General features: G+C 43.2%; 1 protein-coding gene across 2 annotated transcripts in view; it reads left to right on the plus strand.

The window, feature by feature from the left end:
- The window catches only part of rasa3 (RAS p21 protein activator 3), a 63,835-nt gene that overhangs the window by 15,978 nt on the left and 27,142 nt on the right, over positions 1–20,715 (plus strand). For both annotated transcript variants that reach the window (XM_058380481.1, XM_058380482.1), the window contains exons 2-5: positions 1,478–1,595; positions 4,794–4,897; positions 12,866–12,960; positions 14,946–15,022. In XM_058380481.1, coding sequence (XP_058236464.1) covers positions 1,478–1,595; positions 4,794–4,897; positions 12,866–12,960; positions 14,946–15,022 — 394 coding nt within the window. The remainder of the gene's footprint in view (positions 1–1,477; positions 1,596–4,793; positions 4,898–12,865; positions 12,961–14,945; positions 15,023–20,715) is intronic.

Below are 20,715 nucleotides of genomic sequence, written 5' to 3' on the forward strand. Positions count from 1 at the left end.
GATTTCAGTTCATTACGCTAAGCCGGGTTTAATCGGAACCAAATGTTGACCTCCGTAACAGAGGCAGGAGATGGGCGAGTCGCCGTGGGCGTGAGGTCACCGCTGGCACCGGAGCCAAGCGGACACAAACGTCGGGATGTGCACATGCCACAACACACCTTCACTTCCTCCTGGCATATAGTCATCCAGCAATACTCTACTTCTGTGCATTGTGTGTGTGAGAGTGTGTGTGTGTGTGTGTAGACCAGACAGACCACATTCTTCTGCCTGGGTGTGTTGTCGCACGTGTCTGTGGCTATTGGGTTCATAAAGGAACAACAGCACAAGGATACTTTTAGCTCACACTCACTTTTAAATAAGGAAACTGATTAAAAAGAGTTAGTTTAAATCAATGTGTGCCATATTCCCTAAACACACTACGATTCAGTCTGATTTTGATTCGTGAGTCATTTGAGATTATGAACTGATTCTTTGCTGCGTGTTGGAAGCTTAAATCGACAGAAAAGAAAAAACAGATAAGTTGGTGGATTTGTTTTAACACGGATCACACGATCACGTGCAGAGATATACAGCGAAAAGAAAGCAATCATGATTATGAAAGGGTTAAACCACAGCGCTGATGAAACTGATCTGTAAGAAAGTCTTACATGCAAAAGCAGAGTCTCAGTCAGGTTTATATTAATGCACTCCATCTTATATGTTGTTGTTGTTTTTTTGTAGGAACAGCTCCTACACTTTAATCTAAGACTGATAATATAGTCTGTATAACTGTTGATTAAATGTACGATAACGTTTTCAGGACAGGGGAGTTTCCGCTTTCTGTTGTTATAAATACATGAGCAAGTGACTTGTCTCTCAGTCGCTCCACAGCCTAAAATCTATTAACCCTATCACCATAAACCATTCGTCTTCCAGTAACAATGCAGCGCACGGCTGTGGTATAAGCAGAATAGCGCTCTCCAGACTCCAGACTCGGTGTGTCGTGGCTTATTTTCTTAACCACCCCCTCTGTCATGAGTTCTTCCTAATGGAATGATACAGTTCTAACTGGACCTCGTGATTTCCATGGTTTATCTGATACAAACCCTTTTAGCATTACAGTGACATTACAGGCTGGTTGATATTTTGATTGCGGAACAGTAAATCTTTCACAGGGAAGAAAAAAGCAACGACAGGACGAGTTCACACACACTTCTCGTGAAAAAGGAAAAGAAATGCATAGAATAAATGGAAGGGAATAGTTCCGGCTGATTTACTAGTGAGGACGTTTTGACCCAGCGCTCCTCACATGCCTTTCCAAACACTAATGATGTGCTTTAATGCGCTGCAGCTTGTGTCAAAGTGCCACTGTGTTGAGCTTCAAGACCTTGAGTCATTCGAGAGGAATCGGGAAAGCTGACGATTCACCGATTCCTCACACACACTCCGGATGACCGCGTTCCTAACCAAACTTGTCTTTTGTTGTTTTGCTCTTTAGGAGAAGCCAAGAACATCCCTCCCTACCCCGGGCCGAACAAAATGAGGGACTGTTACTGTACGGTGAACTTGGACCAGGAGGAGGTCTTCAGAACCAAAATCATCGAGAAGTCGTTATGGTGAGGGATCTCCAGCGTTCCTTTCATTCCATCATCCCACTCTGGCGCTCCGTGCCGCTCAGCCGCTCTCCCTCATTTCTACATAGTATATGTGTGTGTGTGTGTGTGTGTTGGGGGAGGGGAAGTCTGTGGTGAGTGTGATGTGGAACACAGGAAGGAAGGACTGTGGTCATTTTGTGCAGTAGTTCCTTGTAGGGATGGATGATGAAAACCTAGTAAACCCTGAGTGTGTGTGTGTGTCTGGAAGGAGGAGTGGATAATAGGTGTGTTTACATCATCTCATAATCATCACCAGTCCCGAGCTGGTAATCAGCACTGCCCATGTGTTCAGAATGAATAAAGAGAGACCAGTAATCATACAGGAGAAGGAGTCACAGCTCTGCGTCCCACTCAAAAAGGAGAGACTGAGATTCAAATGAAAAGACGAATCGAACAGAGAAATGGAAGGAATGAAACAAAGTCTGGGTGTGTCTTCACAAGAAACAAACCAGCCATTTTAACCTGCTCTAACTCTCTGTAACGCTTTTCTTTCACTGAGATGAGAGCTATTATATTCTTAGTTTGTTTTATTTTTACCGAAGCCTGAAAGATCCTCACAATATATCTGTAGAGAAATATCCATATCAGAATGCCTGCAACATGAAAATAATCACTTTAACACTGTTATTCACTGTGTTCAGGGAACGATGAATGCTGCAGATGTTTTATCCAGCTGTGTGTAGCGGTGTTATATTATATGTGTTGTGTATAGATATATTATATACAGCCAAGATGCTTGATTTTGCTGCAGCTTTTTTGTGATGTATTTTACATAAAATGGCACAAAGTGGTGAAATTGCAAGCACAGGATTCATTCTTTCAGTGTCCTAGCAGTGAAGACACATACACTACTCACAAAAAGTTAAGGATATTTGGCTTTTGGGTGAAATTTATGGAAAATGTAAAAAGTTCACGCTACAGTGATATTATATCATGAAAGTACGGCATTTAAGTATGCAATGGTGATTTCCTCATCTCAAACAATTTATTGAAACAAAAGCCAACAACAGTGGTGGGTATACCACAACAAAAAATGTCAATGTCTCAATAATTTGTCATGTGCCCTTGACCATCAATTACAGCTTGACTACGATGTCTCATGCTGTTCACGAGTCGACTTATTGTCTGCTGAGGCGTGGCATTCCACTCTTCTAGGTTTTCTATGGGATTCAGGTCTGGAGAAAGTGCAGGCCACTCCATTTGAGGTACCCCAGCCTCCAGCAGAAGTTCACTAATGATGCGACTAAGATGAAATTAGGCCTGTGTTGTTCATGCAGGGGCACAATGACTGGATTAATGATGTTATTCAGGTAGTATTGGCTTGTCACTGTACCATTCACAAGATCTAGGGCAGTTTTGTATTGAGTAGACACACCTGCCGAGACTGTACCACCACCACAACAGTGGCTGATGCATGGCGCTCTTCTTGACGTCTCCAACGTCGTTGGCGGCCATCATTTCTGCTCAATGTGAATCAACTTTCATCAGAGAACCTCACTGAGGCCCACTAGTCCCTCGTCCAGTGTAAATGCTCCCTGGCCCATGCAAGACGGTGACGCCTGTGCCTAGTGGTGTGGTCAGGTACCCTTGCAGGTCGTCTAGCACGCAGACCACGCTGATGTAAACGGTTTCGAATGGTCTGATGTGACACTTGGGTGCCTCTCACCTCCCTTAAATGTGCCTGGAGTTGAGTGGCATTCATCATCTGGTTCTGCAGGGCACTGTTCACAATGAAGCGGTCATCAACATGGGATGTGGCCAACGAATGTCCACTTCTATGCCTTTCTGTGACTCTTCCAGTCTCTCTGTATCTCTGAGCAACTTGCTGATGACACTCTGTGACACTCTAAGCTCAGTGGCCACTTCCCTCTGAGAACATCCTGTTTGAAGCCTCACAATGGCGAGGTACTGTTGATCAATTGTTAGGTGTGGTCTTGGTCTCATGATGTCAAAATGTGAACAGCATGATGAAGAGGACTGTTTAAATACCAATTCTAATAGAACCGGAAAAGTTATTGCTCAATTCCTGGATCAAACACCAGTAGTGAATTTTGCCGTTAAGCACCTTGTTAGAGAACAGCAAGTTATGCAAAAAGTACTGAAACACTGAACAGTTGGACATGTGCATTCAAAAGTGTAGAGAAGGTCAAATTAAGTTCACCTGGAAAGGTTATAGTGCATTTTAGGAGCATCCTGAAATTTCACCCGAAAACCGAATATCCTTAACTTTTTGTGAGTAGTGTATATAATGGCTTTCTAAGAGAGCTGTGTGCATGTTCATGTCACACGACTCGGCTCGGCTCAAAACCCTGCAGAAGGTTGAACAATAGCAAACTCCTACAATCTTACAGAATTTGCTTGATTTTGTCAATTTCACAAATTCCCAGAGGGATTAATTACTGCTAGGATATGTTGGCTTATGATAAATAAACATAATTGGAATTTTATTTCATTGTCTGTACCGCTTATCCGATCTATCCTCGGGTCACGGGGAGCCTGTGCCTATCTCAGGCGTCATCGGGCATCAAGGCAGGATACACCCTGGACAGAGTGCCAACCCATCGCAGGGCACAACACACACTCATTCACGCAATCACACACTACAGGCAATTTAGAGACTCCAGTCAGCCTAGAAGCATGTCTTTGGACTGTGGGAGGAAACCCACCAAGCACAGGGAGAACATGCAGTCTCCACACACACACACACACACAGGATGCTGAAGGTGTGAGGCAAACGTGCTAACCACTAAGCCACCATTGGAATTGGAATAATGAAGTAGGGGTGTCAATAGTTTTTGAGAGAAAATATTAAATTCTTGACTAAAAAGTAGCTCCAGTGAGAATATTTTACTACAACAAGCACGGATAGTGTCTTCTATTGTTGAGCTTTAACTGATTGTGTGTAATTTTTAATATAATATGCAATATAATATGTTTTATTGTCATACAATTGTATTTTCTTCCTAATATTTGACATTTTTAGCAAGCAGCAGAGTTTAGTTAATGTTTTAATATATTTCTGAATGAAGTGAGGTCTCCTGATTGACTCTGTTTGTTTGTAGGTTTCAGATGTGTGTTAATCCGGATTGCGATTCTGATAGTAATCTCGTAATGTCCCTTTATGGTGAAAGTTTCGCTCTGTTTCCTCTCTGACCGCAGCCCATTCTACGGCGAGGACTTCTACTGCGAAATCCCACGCAGCTTCCGCCAGCTCTCCTTCTACCTCTTCGACAGGGACGTCTTCAGGAGGGACTCCAGCATCGGTGAGTCTCAGGGTCATCATTCATTCCACGCTGCTCAGTGTGTAGCAGTAACGACGGACATCACTACACAGAGATGCATCAATCCCAGATATCAATTTTACATTTTATAAACGTGTGCACAATGAGCAAGCCAGAGAAAAAAAGCCCTGAGGGAGAAACCTTGAGAGGAACCAGACTCATCTCTGTGACACCGGAGAGTGAAATTATAAATATATATATATTTTTTTTAATATTAGAATGAATTTTTTGGTGGCTTTGTGACCATTATAGTTATGTTCATATTAATTGCAGTCTAAAACCATCTTTATGGTTTCTGAGTGGTGCTATCCACAGCAATCTCCAGCCTGCTCATGTGGTCAGTGAGCTTCTAAGAGATGAGACTCCAACCAGAAGTAGAGCATCAGGGTGAATCAGGCAGGTCCATGGAGCAGAAGAGGTCAGGATCAGTGGGAGCTATGGGGTAGCCTGTGGAGAGAGAGAGAGAGAGAGAGAGACACACACTGAAGCTGAAGCAGATCAGACCACAGGAAGGTTAATCAGTGTCCAGTCCTGAATGGTAGTATGATTAACAGGTCAGTGCTTAAACTATAATATAGCGAGAATTTTAAAAAAACATTTCCTTGATAAACTGTAGATAGGATTAATGAGCAATGATTAATGACTCCCAGCTTCTACAAAGGACTCTTTCTTTCCCCTCCATCAGAGCTTCGTCTTAGCTTGTAGATCCTTAAAACAACGAAACAAAAGCGACACAGATTAAGTACGATTAGCATCAATAACTTTGCCTTCTCGTTCACTGCAGCATGAAATTAAAACACTAAATTAAAACACACCAAGTAGCCAAGAACCACAGAAATGAGAACTAACCCATGAAAAGAATATATCTGAGACTAAAATTGAATTAAATCTGGATCTGCTTCTTTTAGCAGTTCATCGCTCATCGATCCTCAACAGCAGCAGTCTTTTTCCTGGGAACTGCTAAACAACTTATCTTCCTGTTGTCCAGAGCTGTTTGTAGGTCACTGTGCTAAAATGCTGATGGCTGTGTGAATCACACCGTGTCTCTTCATCAGTCAGTCGGTCAGTCAGATAGCGTGAGCGGATTGGCGGCGCTCACAGTCTTGCCCTTTTACCTGAAGCAGTAAGTCTGCAGATGAAATGGGCTTCATATGTCGAGCAGATGTGAGGAGCAGCAGTCTGTTCCACCCAGAACGTTTTTACCGCGTCTTGGTTCGACTCCACTATACCATACCGCTCTGCTTATATAACACGGTGCCAATTAAAGCTTCAGAATAACAAGCTGGACACTCTACGCCATTCCCGACCCTTAATTATGAAGAAGTGTATACTTGTGTGAGGCTAAAGCATGAAATTATCTACTGCAAACCTCACATCATTTTACAGAACATGCCACTTTCCTGATGCTCAGGATTAGGTTATTATTAACTGGATTAGCAAGATCGTGGGCCGTGTTTCAGACATCTCTTTAAAAAAACCTGCTCAAATAATGGTCCAGATATAGCAGAAAATTCAGATTTAGCCAGAGGCGATGGTGACAAGGAAAAACTCCCCGAGACGATATGAGGAAGAAACCTTGAGAGGAACCAGGCTCAAAAGGGAACCTCATCCTCATCCGGGTGACACCAGAGAGTGTGATTCTAAATCATTTCCCTTCTATAAGTGTGTACTGTAGAGTCAAGCAGTGCTGAGAGTGTGTTTCAGATTTTCAGTATCAGCATCAGGTCAGTGTTGAGCTTTAGGTCTGTAACGTCCAGGCGAAGTTATTCACTGTGGAATGAAAACTGAGCACTGTTTAAGAAATGGAAATCTCCGTTTTCTTGAGCACTTATACACAACAGGGTCACAGAGAGCCTGGAGTCTAATCCCAGGGGACTCATGAGGCAGGGGACACAGCAGATGGGGTCCAGTCACACACACACACACACACACTACAGGCAATTTGGTGATGCTGATCAGTAGCCGGAGTACCCCATGCGACATAAACCAACTCATCTGCAAACTCTTCACATGCACACACACACACACACACTCACATGGCTGAGACAGGAATGAAAGCCCTAAGCCCAGAGGTGCGAGGCAGACGTGTTAACCACTAAGCCATCGTGCACCAGGAAAATGAAACATACATTACAGAAATATATTTAAGTCAGCTGCATGTTACGGAGATGAACAGTGGAGTCTTTTAGTGTGAAAGTGATGATGATATCAGTGACACTCTCAGAAATAAAGTTCTGTTCCATGTGATTGATTGATCCAATTAATTGAGCTGTATTTCAGCTTAGTTGTTCTTTGTGTCAGTGCTGGTGACCCCACATTCACACACACACAGTCTTGCATGATTACGTCTGGGGTTAATCTAAGTGGGCCGTATCTTACCCCACTGGTGCTGTTCTGGGCAATCGGAGTCGAGCTATGCCCCGTTTGAAGCCATATCACGCATCCAGCAGTGGGGAGCACAGGAAAAGAATGAGTTCCCTCAGTACGTGTGTGTGTGTGTGTGTGTGAGAGGCTGCGCTCTGTTTCACCCCGCTGAGCGTGTGTGTGAGGTCTCCCTACTTATCTCGCGCTCCCTCCCATGCCTCTGACATCAGCGCTCAACCTGAGACTCGCTTTATACTCGAAATGAGCGCCGCGTGCCAGAGAGCTCCTCAAGCCGAGGCGGTGTTTTACTAAAATGAACCTCTTTATTAGACTGGGCTACATGGCTGCAGTTCTGTGTGATGTAATACACCACATTAATGCTTTAAAAAACTAAGAGCCAGAATGTTTTACTTCACTTTCTTTGTGTGTGTGTGTGTGTGTGTGTACATGTGCATGATAGTGTATATGTTTATAGATAGATAGATAGATAGATAGATAGATAGATAGATAGATAGATAGATAGATAGATAGATAGATAGATAGATAGATAGATAGATAGATGGATGGATGTGTGTGTGTGCGTAAGCATGTGGGTGTACGTTTGCGTGTGTGTGTATGCATGTATAAGCATGTGTATATATGTGTGTGTGTGTGAGAAAGTGTGTGTGCACGTGAGTGTGCACGTGAGTGTGTGTGTATTGTACATGTGCGTGAGTGTGTATATATGTATGTGTGTGTGCATGTATGTGTAAGCATGTATATATATATGTGTGTGTGTGTGTGTGTGTGTTGGGGGGGGTGTGTCTGTGTGTATGTATGTATGTATGTATGTGTAAGCATGTGTATATGTGTGTGAGAGAGCGTGTGTATATGCGTGTATGTGCATGCATGTGCGAGTTTGTGTGTGTGCATGCATGTGCGAGTTTGTGTGTGTGCATGCATGAGTTTGTGTGTGTGTGTGTGTGGGTGGGTGTTATTGGTGGAAATAATAAATGGGGAGAGACAAAACAGTAAAGAAAAGAGGAAGGAGGAGGGAGGGAGTGGGGGAGGGGAGGGCCGTCTCATGTGTCAAACATTTACCACAGCTGTGCTCATTAGAGACTGTGTGTGTGTGTGTGTGTGCAGGGGGCTGTGGGGGCAGGGGGAAGGTGTTGATAGCAGCAGTGAGAATGTTTCCATGTATTTTTTTCAGACAGCTGTGTTTAAGCCAATAAGAGCTTCACATTAACCTTGCTGTAGAAACAGTGTCCAATCAGACCTCTGATCTTCACTGGAGCTGTTGACCAATCAGAGAGCTGTGACTAACTTGGCCAGCTAACCACCTCAGGCCTTTATGTGTTACCGAACGCTGGCGAAGAAAAAAACCAGAGGTGTAAATTTCCAGTCACATGCACTGTTACCAAAATGTGAGCCAGTTGTTGGTTTCACATCACAAAGTTCTGGATACTCACAAAACATCTTCTGAAGCTGTGGTGTTGACCAGTGCACCTGCTGGGTTCGAATCCCAGGTTCGAGCAGGCAGGGGCCTTTCTGTGTGGAGTTTGCATGTACATTAGGTTGATTGGTAATTCTAAATTGCCCATAGGAGTGAGTGACTGTGTGGTTGTCTGTCTATGTGTGGCCCTGTGATGGACTGTCCAGGGTGTACCCCTGCCTTTTGCCCAGTGTGTGCTGGGAAAGGCTTCAGCAGATCCCTATGACACTAATTAGGAATAAAGCGGGTATAGAAAATGGATGGGTGATATATTTGTTATCATTTTTGTTTTATTTTGTACCCTTAAATTCTACTATTTAGTATATTTCATTATATTCCTATTTTATTTTTTACCTCATTACCTATGCTTGTGGATAGTGCTCTAAGTTGTACATTTTCATTGGGATGAATAAAGTATCTATCTATCTATCTATCTATCTATCTATCTATCTATCTATCTATCTATCTATCTATCTATCTATCTATCTATCTATCTATCTATCTATCTAAAGAATGAATCTTATAGCATACCGCGTCATATACACACACATGTGCCCTGGAAACGTAAACAGAGCCTTTTGACTAGTCTGATCGATTAATACTGAGAATGTTCTAGGTTTAGGATGATTGACAGTAGTGTTGGGAATCACTATAGATAGATTCCAGCTAACACGAAGCAGAGACCGAACTAAACTGTATCAGCACATCCTTCCTCTTCAGCACAGAAGCAGATATGTTAGTGATTTATGATCAGGATACACAAGTACAATAGTAAGTGCTTCATTTCATCGCCATTGATGAAAAAATAGGAGGTTTTTCGAAACCTTATTAACATCGTTAAGCGTTTTTGCAGCTTTGTTTGTACGTATCAGTCTCTTTCTCTCCCACACACATGGTTTTACAACATGCGAGGGATGAAAGTGTGCCAGTGTTGTGGTTATTTGTGAGCATAAGAAGCAGAGCGAAGTCAGCAGATGTCGGTTTGGAGCTCGTGTGAGCGACACATTTGATCTGCCAGAACGTTGTTCTTCTCCTCCTCTCTCTCTCTCTCTCTCTCTCTCTCTCACACACACACACACCATGGAACGTAGGCTTTATGATAATAAGTGTAATTAAAGCTCTGGTACTGTTTTCTCCGTTCCAGAGTCTGAAGTTGAGAGCAAAACACATGCGACACTTGTGCCGTGTGTGTGTGTGTGTGATTGAAGTCTTCTCAGCGTTATGCCCTCTTTTTCCACCGGCAAAGTGGCAATGTCAGTTACTAACACGTGGTAATGTTTTGTGTGTTTGCGTGTCTGTGTGTTTGTGAGTGTAGGTGTAAACCCAGGACTATTCAGTCAAACAGTAATCCAACTAATGTATTGAGCCACAGTTTATTCTCAGATCATGGGATCTTGAGGAACTTCCTGTGTACAGATATAGTAGCATCAGAACAGATCAGAGCTTGAGTTTCATTGCTTTGTTTTTAAGTTACTGTGTGTGGCATTGATTTAAAATCAGGATAGCTGTGATGGCCAGGAGAGGAACATTTCTCTAAGATCTGTGTGAATCTGATGTTAGCTGACAGACCTGATGTTTAGACTAGCAAGTGCCAAGGTGACAGCCAGCCAGTCTTTTTATATGTAAGTGTGAGACTTCGCAGCCACAAGTGATAACACAACCTGATATAAATTTCACAACATCCGCCTTTCAGGCTAAACTGCATGAATCTCTTGGCATCTTAGAGCAGGACCTGTGGAGGCTGTAGTCTGTGTTATTAACAGAAGAACTTCTTTGAGTCTTTAAATTGAAGACCAATATGAACAATATTTCTGTTAAAAAGTTAGCCTTCCTTGTTCCCAGTCCTGTAAAACAATCTAGATAATGATGATGCAGGAATGTCCATTATTAGGGTTCTTAAATCCAAGGAAATGGCGAACCGTCTCAAAGCAGTAGCTTTGTACCAAAGCGGTGGTCGTTGACTGTAAGATCGGGGTTCAAGTCCCAGCACCACCAAACTGCCACTGTTGGGCCCTTGAGCAAGCCCCCAACCCACCATGCTCCAGTGGCACTGTATCATGGCTGACCCTGCGCTCTGACCCCAACCCCCAAGGATGGGAAATGCGAAGAAAGAATTTCACTGTGCAGTAATGCATTTGTGACAAATAAGGTCAACTTAGCATTGTAAACATGCAGTACTGCTAGGTTGGTGCAGCAGAAATACATCGTCACTGCTGCCAGCTGAGTCAAGTTCAAACCCCAATGATGCTGCAGCCGTCTGAGAGGCTGGTCCTTTGGCTAAGAGAGCCACAATTCAGTCACAGTAGATTGCTGCTAGAGCTTCACGTCCCATCTGCGGGTGTGATTTGAGCAGAGCAGTGCAGCGGAAGCGTGCTGGGCCCATAACCCAGAAGTTGATGGATCGAAACCATCCTCTGGGGGTGGCTCAAGTGGGTTGTTGATTGTAAGATCAGGGTTCAAGCTGTCAGTGTTGAGCCACTGAGCCCCCAACCACCCCCCTGCTCCAGGGGTGCTGCATCATGGCTGACCATGTGCTCTGACCACAAACCTCTAAGGATAGGATATGCGAATGTATATGTGACAAATAAAGGCCTACTTAATTAACTATAACCAAGTTACAGGTGTCTCTTAGTCCTGTATGTGGAGGAGGGAAGACAGCACTTTTGTGATGGAGCTTGAGCAGCAGTTGGAAGAGAACCAAGCGAGTGACTGGGAAGTGCAAAGCTAAATCAAGGAGACCAAGAAAGAAAGTCAGCTGTATTTTTGTCTCTGTTTCCTCAGTCTGTCGTCTCTCACCCTGGTTCTCATTCACTTATTTATTTTCAGCCCCAGTGCTAGGCTTAGAGTTAGCGACCAGGTTTGGAAGTTGATTTAATCTATAGGTCATGTGAACACAGATTGAAGGCAGTATGACAGCTACAGTGTGTAGGATGTTTTTGTTACAAATGGAAAAATAAAAAGAGTCAGGGGACAAAAAAACCTCATAACATCATACACACTTCAGACGTGAAGAAAGTCTGACCACACTGTGGTTATCACGAGCTAATAACTAAACAGGAGAGAGTGAAAGAGTGTTGAGAGTGTAAACACACATCTATAAATAAATACTAAATACTACAATAGGAAAAAAAAAACAATTCAGATGTGATGGAGTTTTAAATAATGTCCCCAAAGCCAGTCATGCTCATGAACGTCTGTCTGCTCCCCACTTGTGAGGCGGTTCGGCTAGGAAACAGACGATAGGCTGCTAGTGATTAACAGGAAGCGTGTGTACATTTCAAACTCGGTTATATCGATCCGGTGCGTCTGTTTGTCATCTGCGTGTGACTTGAATTTGTGTCTTGGCTCATGCCGAATGGTGACGGCTGACGAGCTGAGAAACAAACTGCACCGATACTAAAACAGAGAGATTGGGGATTAACAATACACATGTTGAAAGCATGCAGATGTGATAGATGTTCATTTCTCTCCAAAATAAATAAACGCTATCTGAAAAAAATGAAACGAAACAAAGGCCATTATTCGAGTCTGCAAAGAAATATACTTCTTGCCAAAACCGCTAGTCTAACCAAGTCTGATTCACAATAGCCCCTAGCGTGCACATGATAACTGCACTGCAGTGTTAAACGCTATTTCATGTAAACCGAGGTTCGATTCCCCTGCTGCATCTGCCCGCTCTGATAAGCTGCATGTTATCGCCGCGAACACTTCACCACTTCCGCCTGCAGCCTCACTCAGCTGAGACGCTAGTAAGCAAACAAATGTCAAGTGCACAGCATGCTAGGAGTGATGATGTATGACGACACAGAGGGGAGTCCTGAACGCCAGGGTTACTGAGGTGATTCTCTTCCAATTAGAGATCTGAAAATCATTTCATATTTACTCGAGCTTACGAATTTCCATTCAGATCTCTGCGACAGTTTTGTGCGCTTGTGTGTTCTGTGAGAAAAACTAGCGTTTAATAGCAGTTAATTAGCGCAGGCCGAGTGAAACGTGTTATTTGTGTATATTCTTTTTTTCATTTGCTGCAGGATAAAGTGATGATATGTTGTGTATTTGAGTATGTTAAATGTCTTAGTAGAGCTGTGTTGTGATTGGTCATGTGTCCGCAGGCAAGGTGGCGGTGAAGAAGGAGGACCTGCAGAAGTATCACGGTAAAGACACCTGGTTCCAGCTGCAGCCGGTCAGCGCAGACTCTGAGGTCCAGGTGGGGATCTCCTCTCTCTTCCGCCTTCTTTCTCTTTCTCTCATCATGCTCTTATGCTCTGTAAAGGAGGACTAGAACTGTAAACACACCCTGTGGTTTGAGAGGTTACACTATGATAGTAACCGTCAGTTCATAACCTCTCGCTGCTCAGCCAGCGTTTGGGCTCGTCGTGAACAGTTACGAACAGAACGGCTATTCAGGATGCTCAGTTTCCCTGCGAGTGAATCGTTTGTCTAAACGAAGCGTAGTACATACAGCTGCCGTAAATAAGACACAGCGGTCAAGGAGATCGTCACAAAGGGAAAGACGATTTCTATTAAGCGCCAAAGTCACTATAGAAATTACGCTGCGCTTGTGTATGTGTATAATTTAATAAATTATACACATACACAGAGAGCAAGCTAGACTGGTTAGTTGAGGGGGGTCTGGTGTGTGCTATAAATAACATGCACACAGCATTACATCATTCCATATACACGCAGTAACATTAGATAATCACATGGAAGCACGGAAACGTGTGCAGCTGTCAGCGTCCAGTTCGTCAGAGGGTCAGGACGAGTTTCATTCATTTGGCTCGTGTCCTTATAAGTAATTCAGAACACAAAGCACGCAGTTGTGGGTCCAGTTTAAGGGCTTGAGGCTTAAACTCACAACCTGAGGTAAATAAGGTCAATATTAACGGAAGGGAAGCGGGCAGGGTCGGTCACCGAGACAGAGACGTGAACTTACATCAGGATAAAAAACAACAGAGCAACGTGTGTTATTAGACCACGGAACTTCGTGATGATGCTCACAGAACAAAACGGATCAGATATAAGCACATCAGCTGGTTCATGCTGCTCCGCTTCTCTTCCATTGAGATTCTACAGCAGAGTGATTAGACAGCGGTTCGAAACGACTGCAGGAATGAGTCATACTCAGTCACTTAGCCGCTCAGGATCTGTTTCAGGGTGCACCTTTAAAATGAATCAGTGCGTTTCTATATGTGTGTGTGCGTCTGTCTCTGTGTGTGTGTGTGTGTGTAGAGTATATTCACAAACAGAGTGCATTTATTAATGAGATTAGCATTCGCCCCTAATAAATTTACTGTCCTGAGCGACTAAAGGCATCCTAACTTCAGTTCAAAGCAACGGTTCACACAATTCCTCTCTTCTGCCCCAAGAAACATCTGTATTATTCAGAGGGCTAGCTTTGCCCTAAAGCGGATCTCCAGTAACACAGTCGTATTCATTCGTGACTGCAAAAGAAAGGAAGTGTGTGTGTGTGAGAGAGAGAGAGAGAGAGAGAGGAATGGGCTGAAATGGAGAGGCAAGATAGAGCATCTCCCTCCAATCATAGAGAGCACATTGTTTTGTGTGTGTGTGTGTGTGTGAGAGAGAGAGAGTCCCCAGACGCCTGTCAAGTCTCATTTGCATATTGATGATGTTGGCTGGAGTTTGACAGTGCAGCTCTCAGAAGGCTTTCACACACACACACACACACACACACACACAGATATAATTAGTACCTTTCTACCCACACAAGTCAATGATATAGTGAAGCTTTATTCTCCAAATCTGATCCGCTACATCAGAGATAACAACTGTACACAAACCAAATTACATGATGAAGCAACTGCAACCCCTAAAACTCTCTCTCTCTCTCTCTCTCTCTCTCTGTGAATCTCTATCTGCCTCTATCTCTTCCTCTTTTTGTCCACTCTCTGTATATCTTTCTGTATCTCTCTGTCTATGTATGTGTATGTCTCTCTCTTCCTCTCCCTCTCTCTTCCTTTCTCCCTCTCTTCCTTTTTCTCTGTATCTCTCTCTCTCTCTCTCTCTCTTTCTCTCTCTCTCTCTCTCTCTCTCTCTATCTATCTATCTATCTCTCAGTCCCATCCCCGTCCCTCTGTGATTCTCACACACATTTTTGGGTCTTCTTCCCCTCATTCACTTTTTCTCATTGGGTGGTGTGTATCCATGGTAACGCCATCCCATCCTCCACAGGGAAAGGTTCACTTGGAGCTGCGCCTGAGCGAGGTCATCACGGACAACGGAGGCGTCTGCCACAAGCTGGCAACCCGGTGAGTCTGCCAATCCCCGGTCTCCCCGCACTCCGCCGTCAGCCAATAGCAGCGCTGCAAACGTCATTTACCTGACTGTACTCATGTAGGAAACCCAATCCCATTCAGAGGATTTCTAGAGTTGAGGAAAGGCTGCATTCGTACTTTTAGATCAGCTGCGGTTTGTTCCATCTTTTATCCGAGAAATCTAATCAGCAAATCAGCTCCTTGTTGCTTATTATTATTATTATTATTAGTACACAAGTATAAAACCTGCTCCTGACTAATATTTTCATTTATTCATCCTGTGTAATGTTTCAGTGAAGCTGGGTTCATTAAGCCGGCGATTACGCTCGCTCTCGTTATTATAAAGCTTTATTGATGCTAAATAAAGAAGGAGCTGAGAGAGCTGCTGTATCAGAGGCTTGCAGGCGAACTCTAGATCTAACAGCTACATTCCAGAGACAGACAAATATGGTCAAAGATCTCTTTTTTTCCCCCACTCGCCTTATGTTTCTACTTTTGTATTTGTTTAGGGCAAAATGACTCACAGAAAATACACAGCATTCTCCTGGGAGGAGTCTCGCTTTCTCTCTTCTCGCTTTCTCTTTTTCTCGCTTTATTTTTAGACCCTTTCCATTGTCTTCATGAACAGAACTTCAGAGGAATGATCCTGTATGATCGCAGTATCTAGTAGATCATTTACAGAGAATCTGTTTTCTCATGCTTCCTGAGGATGGAAGGTTATTATACGGTTTTTATGCACTTGAAATACGTTTAGAAGAAAAAGCCGCAAAATATACGCACCCGCTTTATTAGTAACGTCTCTGCACATGCTCCTTCATGCAGTTATATAATTCTGTAGCAGCAGCTCCATACGTGATATCAGTGCTGCAGCTGGGAGCATCTTTTCGGACACACTCTGAGCTCTGAGCTGCAGGAAAGCTACAGGGACTCAAATCTGAGGAGAAATGCATCTCACAGCACACAACACAGCGAACCTCGAGGATCACTTCAGGTTCCACTCACATCAGGGGTCTGAGGGTGAGGCTAGTGGACAAGTAGACAAGTGACGAATGTAAAATTGTGTCCTGGTCATTTTCCAGTCTGCTGCCACAGGATTTTGTGAACCGTAAAGGTAGACGCGGACGACAGTGGACAGCAGACGTGGATCATTGCAGCACGTCACGGCTCGGGGGTATTTAAGGCCTGCCAGGTCACCGGGTCAGCCGTACATTACACAAACAGGCTTAGCACCTTAGCAGGAAGTGCTGCCATAATAACGTGTTTAAACACTCATCACATTCACCCACAGCCTGCCCTCGTTAAACACACACCCCGAAGCACAAAACCAAGGAAAGGGCCGTAATAAGTCTGGATGAAGAAAGTGCACTAATGACTAGAATATAAACAGCACAAATATATTGTCTTTGTTTTATGGAGTGGACTGGCCTGGATATTTTTCCATTAACAGATTCATATTTTTCTGTTAATGGTTATAGTGTGTGTGTAACATTATCACATTAATGCAGTAAAGGTGTGTGTGTGATTTATTGTCAGAATGAACATGAATAATAATATTATTTGAATGAATGTGTGTGTGTGTGTGTGTGTGCGTGTGTTAGAGAGAGAGACATTATCAAATTAATGCAGTAAAGGTGTGTGTGTGTGAGTAATTGACAGAATGAGCATGAATAATACTAAAGTGTCAATGTGTGTGTGTGTGTAAGAGAGAGAGAGAGGGAGAGAGAGAGAAAGACATTACCAAATTAATGCAGTAAAGGTGTGTGTGTGAGTAATTGACAGAATGATCATGAATAATACTAAAGTGTCAATGTGTGTGTGTGTGTGTGAGAGAGAGAGAGAGACACACACACACACACACACACACACAGAGAGAGAGAAAGACATTATTAAATTAATGCAGTAAAGGTGTGTGTGTGTGTGTGTGAGTAATTGACAGAATGATCATGAATAATACTAAAGTGTCAATGTGTGTGTGTGTGTGTGAGAGAGAGAGAGAGACACACACACACACACAGAGAGAGAGAGAAAGACATTATTAAATTAATGCAGTAAAGGTGTGTGTGTGTGAGTAATTGACAGAATGATCATGAATAATACTAAAGTGTCAATGTGTGTGTGTGTGTGAGAGAGAGAGAGAGAGAGAGAGAGAGAGAGAGAGAGAAGGACATTATCAAATTAATGCAGTAAAGGTGTGTGTGTGTGAGTAATTGACAGAATGAGCATGAATAATACTAAAGTGTCAATGTGTGTGTGTGTGTGTGTGTATGTCAGAGAGAGAGAGAGACATTATTATCACATTAATGCAGAAAAGGTGTGTGTGTGTGTGAGAGAGTAACGTAGCTTTGCGTCAGCCACAGTAATGATGTCCGTGGTGTTGTGAGTGGGTAAAAATGGTAAGAACTGTAAAACACGAGTGTATCTCTCATTTGCTGGAAATGACAGTCCTTCCTGGCGAGTGTCTGAGTCACACGTGTTCACTGGGTTCCACAAACACACACACAGCATGTCGCACTTACACTGAGGGATCTGTAGCTCTGCTTTGATTAGAGCCGGTTGGTTGTGTATAAGTGTAGCAGTGCTCATGCTCACAATCCCAAGCAGTCTGAAGGCCTGAGTGCTCAGCTTCCAGTCTGTGGCTTAGGGGTTATAGGATATTAAAGCTCACAGCACTAGAGACTTTTGAGTGTTTTTCAGTTCCTTTATTACAAAGATTTCGAACGTATGGATCGAAACCTAGTGCTAAAGGAACTGAAACTGAGATATACACAGGATATGTTGTTTCCATCCTCCGATACTCATTTGCTGAAAGTTTCTGAGAAAATGACCATTTACAGTATAAGTTTTTAGCACAGCTACATATGAGGAATCCCTGAGGAAACCCACAGGAAGAAGGGTTGAACGTACGTCAGGATCGAAGCAGTGTGTGTGTGTGTGTGTGTGAGAGAGAGAGAGAGGGAGAGAGAGAGAGACATTATCCCATTAATGCAGTAAGGGTGAGTGTGTGATTTATTGAAAGAATGAGCATGAATAATACTAGAGTATGAATGTGTGTGTGTGTGTGTGTGAGAGAGAGATACACAGGATATGTTGTTTCCATCCTCTAATATTCATTTGCTGAAACTTTCTGAGAATATGAACATTTACAGTACACGTTTTTAGCACAGCTACATATGAGGGAACAGGAAGAAGGGATGAACGTACGTCAGGATCGAAGCAGAGACCGTGGAGCTGAGAGCTGCAGCACTGCGTCACACAATAAGATTCATTTCACTGAAAAACAATTAACTGTAGGAACTCATATTAATCATGAGGCAAAGTATTTACATATGGATCCCGTGTAACCCTTTTTACCACTACACTGGTGATGACATCGACTTTTCAGAGAGTTTTAACAGAAAGTCTGGCTTTTAGTGTGAGATGTGTGTTTGTGCATCTGAATTTTTGTGCATCTGAAGTGGTTGAAGATCCATCCATCCATTTTCTATACTCACTTTATTCCTAATTAGGGTCACAGGGATCTGCTGGAGCCTATCCCAGCACACGTTGGGCGAAAGGCAGGGAAACACCCTGGACAGGTCACCAGTCCATCACAGGGCCACATATATAGACAGACCACCACTCCTATGGGCAATTTAGAATTACCAATCAACCTAACATACATGTTTTTGGACTGTGGGAGGAAACCGGAGTAAAAACCCATGCAGGCACGGGGAGAACATGCAAACTCCACACAGAAACACCCCTGCCTATTTGAACCCAGGACCTTCTTGTTGTGAGGCAACAGTGCTAACCACTAAGCCACCATATCAACATACAAACAGTAGCCTCTAGTCGGTTAGGGAAAGACAGAAATACTTATAATACTACTTTCACATGAGCTTCATATTAACCTCCACTGTGGAGTGACAGGACAAGCACATTCAATGCTGACCCTAGACACAACCACTGTAAAAATGGTTTTAAGAGTTGCAGGCTGCATACAGTGAGCATAAACTCGAGGTAGCCCCAGTCGACATTTGGGTAATTTGTGGTTGTGTGTTTCGTGCAGAGGTTTGTGTCATTCTGAAAGCCTGTGGCACACCAGCTGACTCGACACACCTGGCGCAGTGTGTGTGTGTGTGACGACACAGGAAAAGCAACAACTCATGACAGCAGAACATGTTCATGTGTAAGGCTGTCATTTAAGACACGACCGAACAAACGAAGGAAGCGTAGAGAATATTCCTCCCTGCAAAAACAGCTTGTTTGTGAGCGTAGATCGTTAATAAGGGACAGGATGAGACCGGGCCATCGTTAAGAGACTTTGTAATCATCATGTAGGTCAGAAATGTCATCAGTCAGAGTCAGAGAGCGATTCCAGGATCCAGCATTAAGATGTCCGACGTGATAGCGGTAAACTACTTTAGGTCTAAGGTTAATTAGCAGATTTACTTATTTAGCATCCTTATCTTCTCTCAGATAAGCTGTGGAAATAAATAGAAATGTAGAAAAAGCTGGCTCTCCACACAGTCTGGCTCGAGACTCGTGTCGATTCCAGCTTTCTTAAGCGTTTCTGGGTCTCTGGCTCTCCGCTGCATTTTCATTGAGGAAATGAGTGAAGTGAAATCTGATTAGTTCCAGATTGCTGCCCAGGCAACAGCGTCCAAAAATACACTCAGTGACAAGGCTGGGATTCGTCTGCCTCTTCAAAACTGTCAGCGTCCCGTACATAGTCCTCTGTAATTGAGCTATTAGCAAATAAAATATGTTTTGTGGTCACCAAGGTGATGCGGGTTGTATTTTTTCCCCCTAAGCTGATACACAAACATGAGAACACGTGTGCAGGTTCGCAGTGAAAGAGCTTGAGAGTCACTGTTCAGATCTCATCAGCAAGGGACCGGTCTTTAACCGGTTTAGCTGCACAATTGCATTGGATTCCTGTCTGTAATTTCCAAACATATGTAATAATGATTATTTGTGTTTCGGCGCTGCTTTTAACATCTCCGGCTTGACCTTGTTTATGTATCATGTAGTAGGTGTCTGGTACTGAGAATTAGAAGTGCAGGTAGAGGAAAACATAACAACACACAGTAGAGGTCATACGTTTAGCTTGCAGAATCTGCCAAGTGTTAATAAGAAAGAAAAAAGAGATGGATCATAAGATTCTGCCCTGAATGTGTTATTTCACATAAGAGAAGTTTAACATGTAGACCAGAAGACAATAATAACAGAAGGTAACACACTACAGGAGGAGTGTAAACTGATATTTTGTCTTCTGGAAATATTTTATGGAGCGTTATAACAAAGTTTACACTCATTATCCTGTTCAAAAGTTTGCTCTTTCACCGAGTCTGTGCTTTGAGACATTGCAGTGTGTCATCAGTGTAACTGATTATCAGTCAGACAGTCCGAGATTTCAGACCAGCAACAAGCCAGACTTTGTGTTTGTGCTGTAAATAATGTAACCGGACCGTATTGTACCAGGACACTGGTGTTACAGTCCACCAGTGGAATGGAGATCGACTTATAGGACATTTTCCATCAGTATAAACAAACCAATTATTTTATCTTTGCAAGTCTGATATAAACCGAGTCTTTCAGTGTGAGACGTGTGTTTCTCTCTCCGTTGGGATAAACTTTACACAGAATTTTAGTGGTTGAAGAATAACACCTTTGACTTTTAACTGCTTCTGAACAAGCGTCACGGA

This window comes from Hemibagrus wyckioides, linkage group LG26 (assembly GCF_019097595.1).
Source record: "Hemibagrus wyckioides isolate EC202008001 linkage group LG26, SWU_Hwy_1.0, whole genome shotgun sequence".
NCBI lineage: Eukaryota > Metazoa > Chordata > Actinopteri > Siluriformes > Bagridae > Hemibagrus > Hemibagrus wyckioides.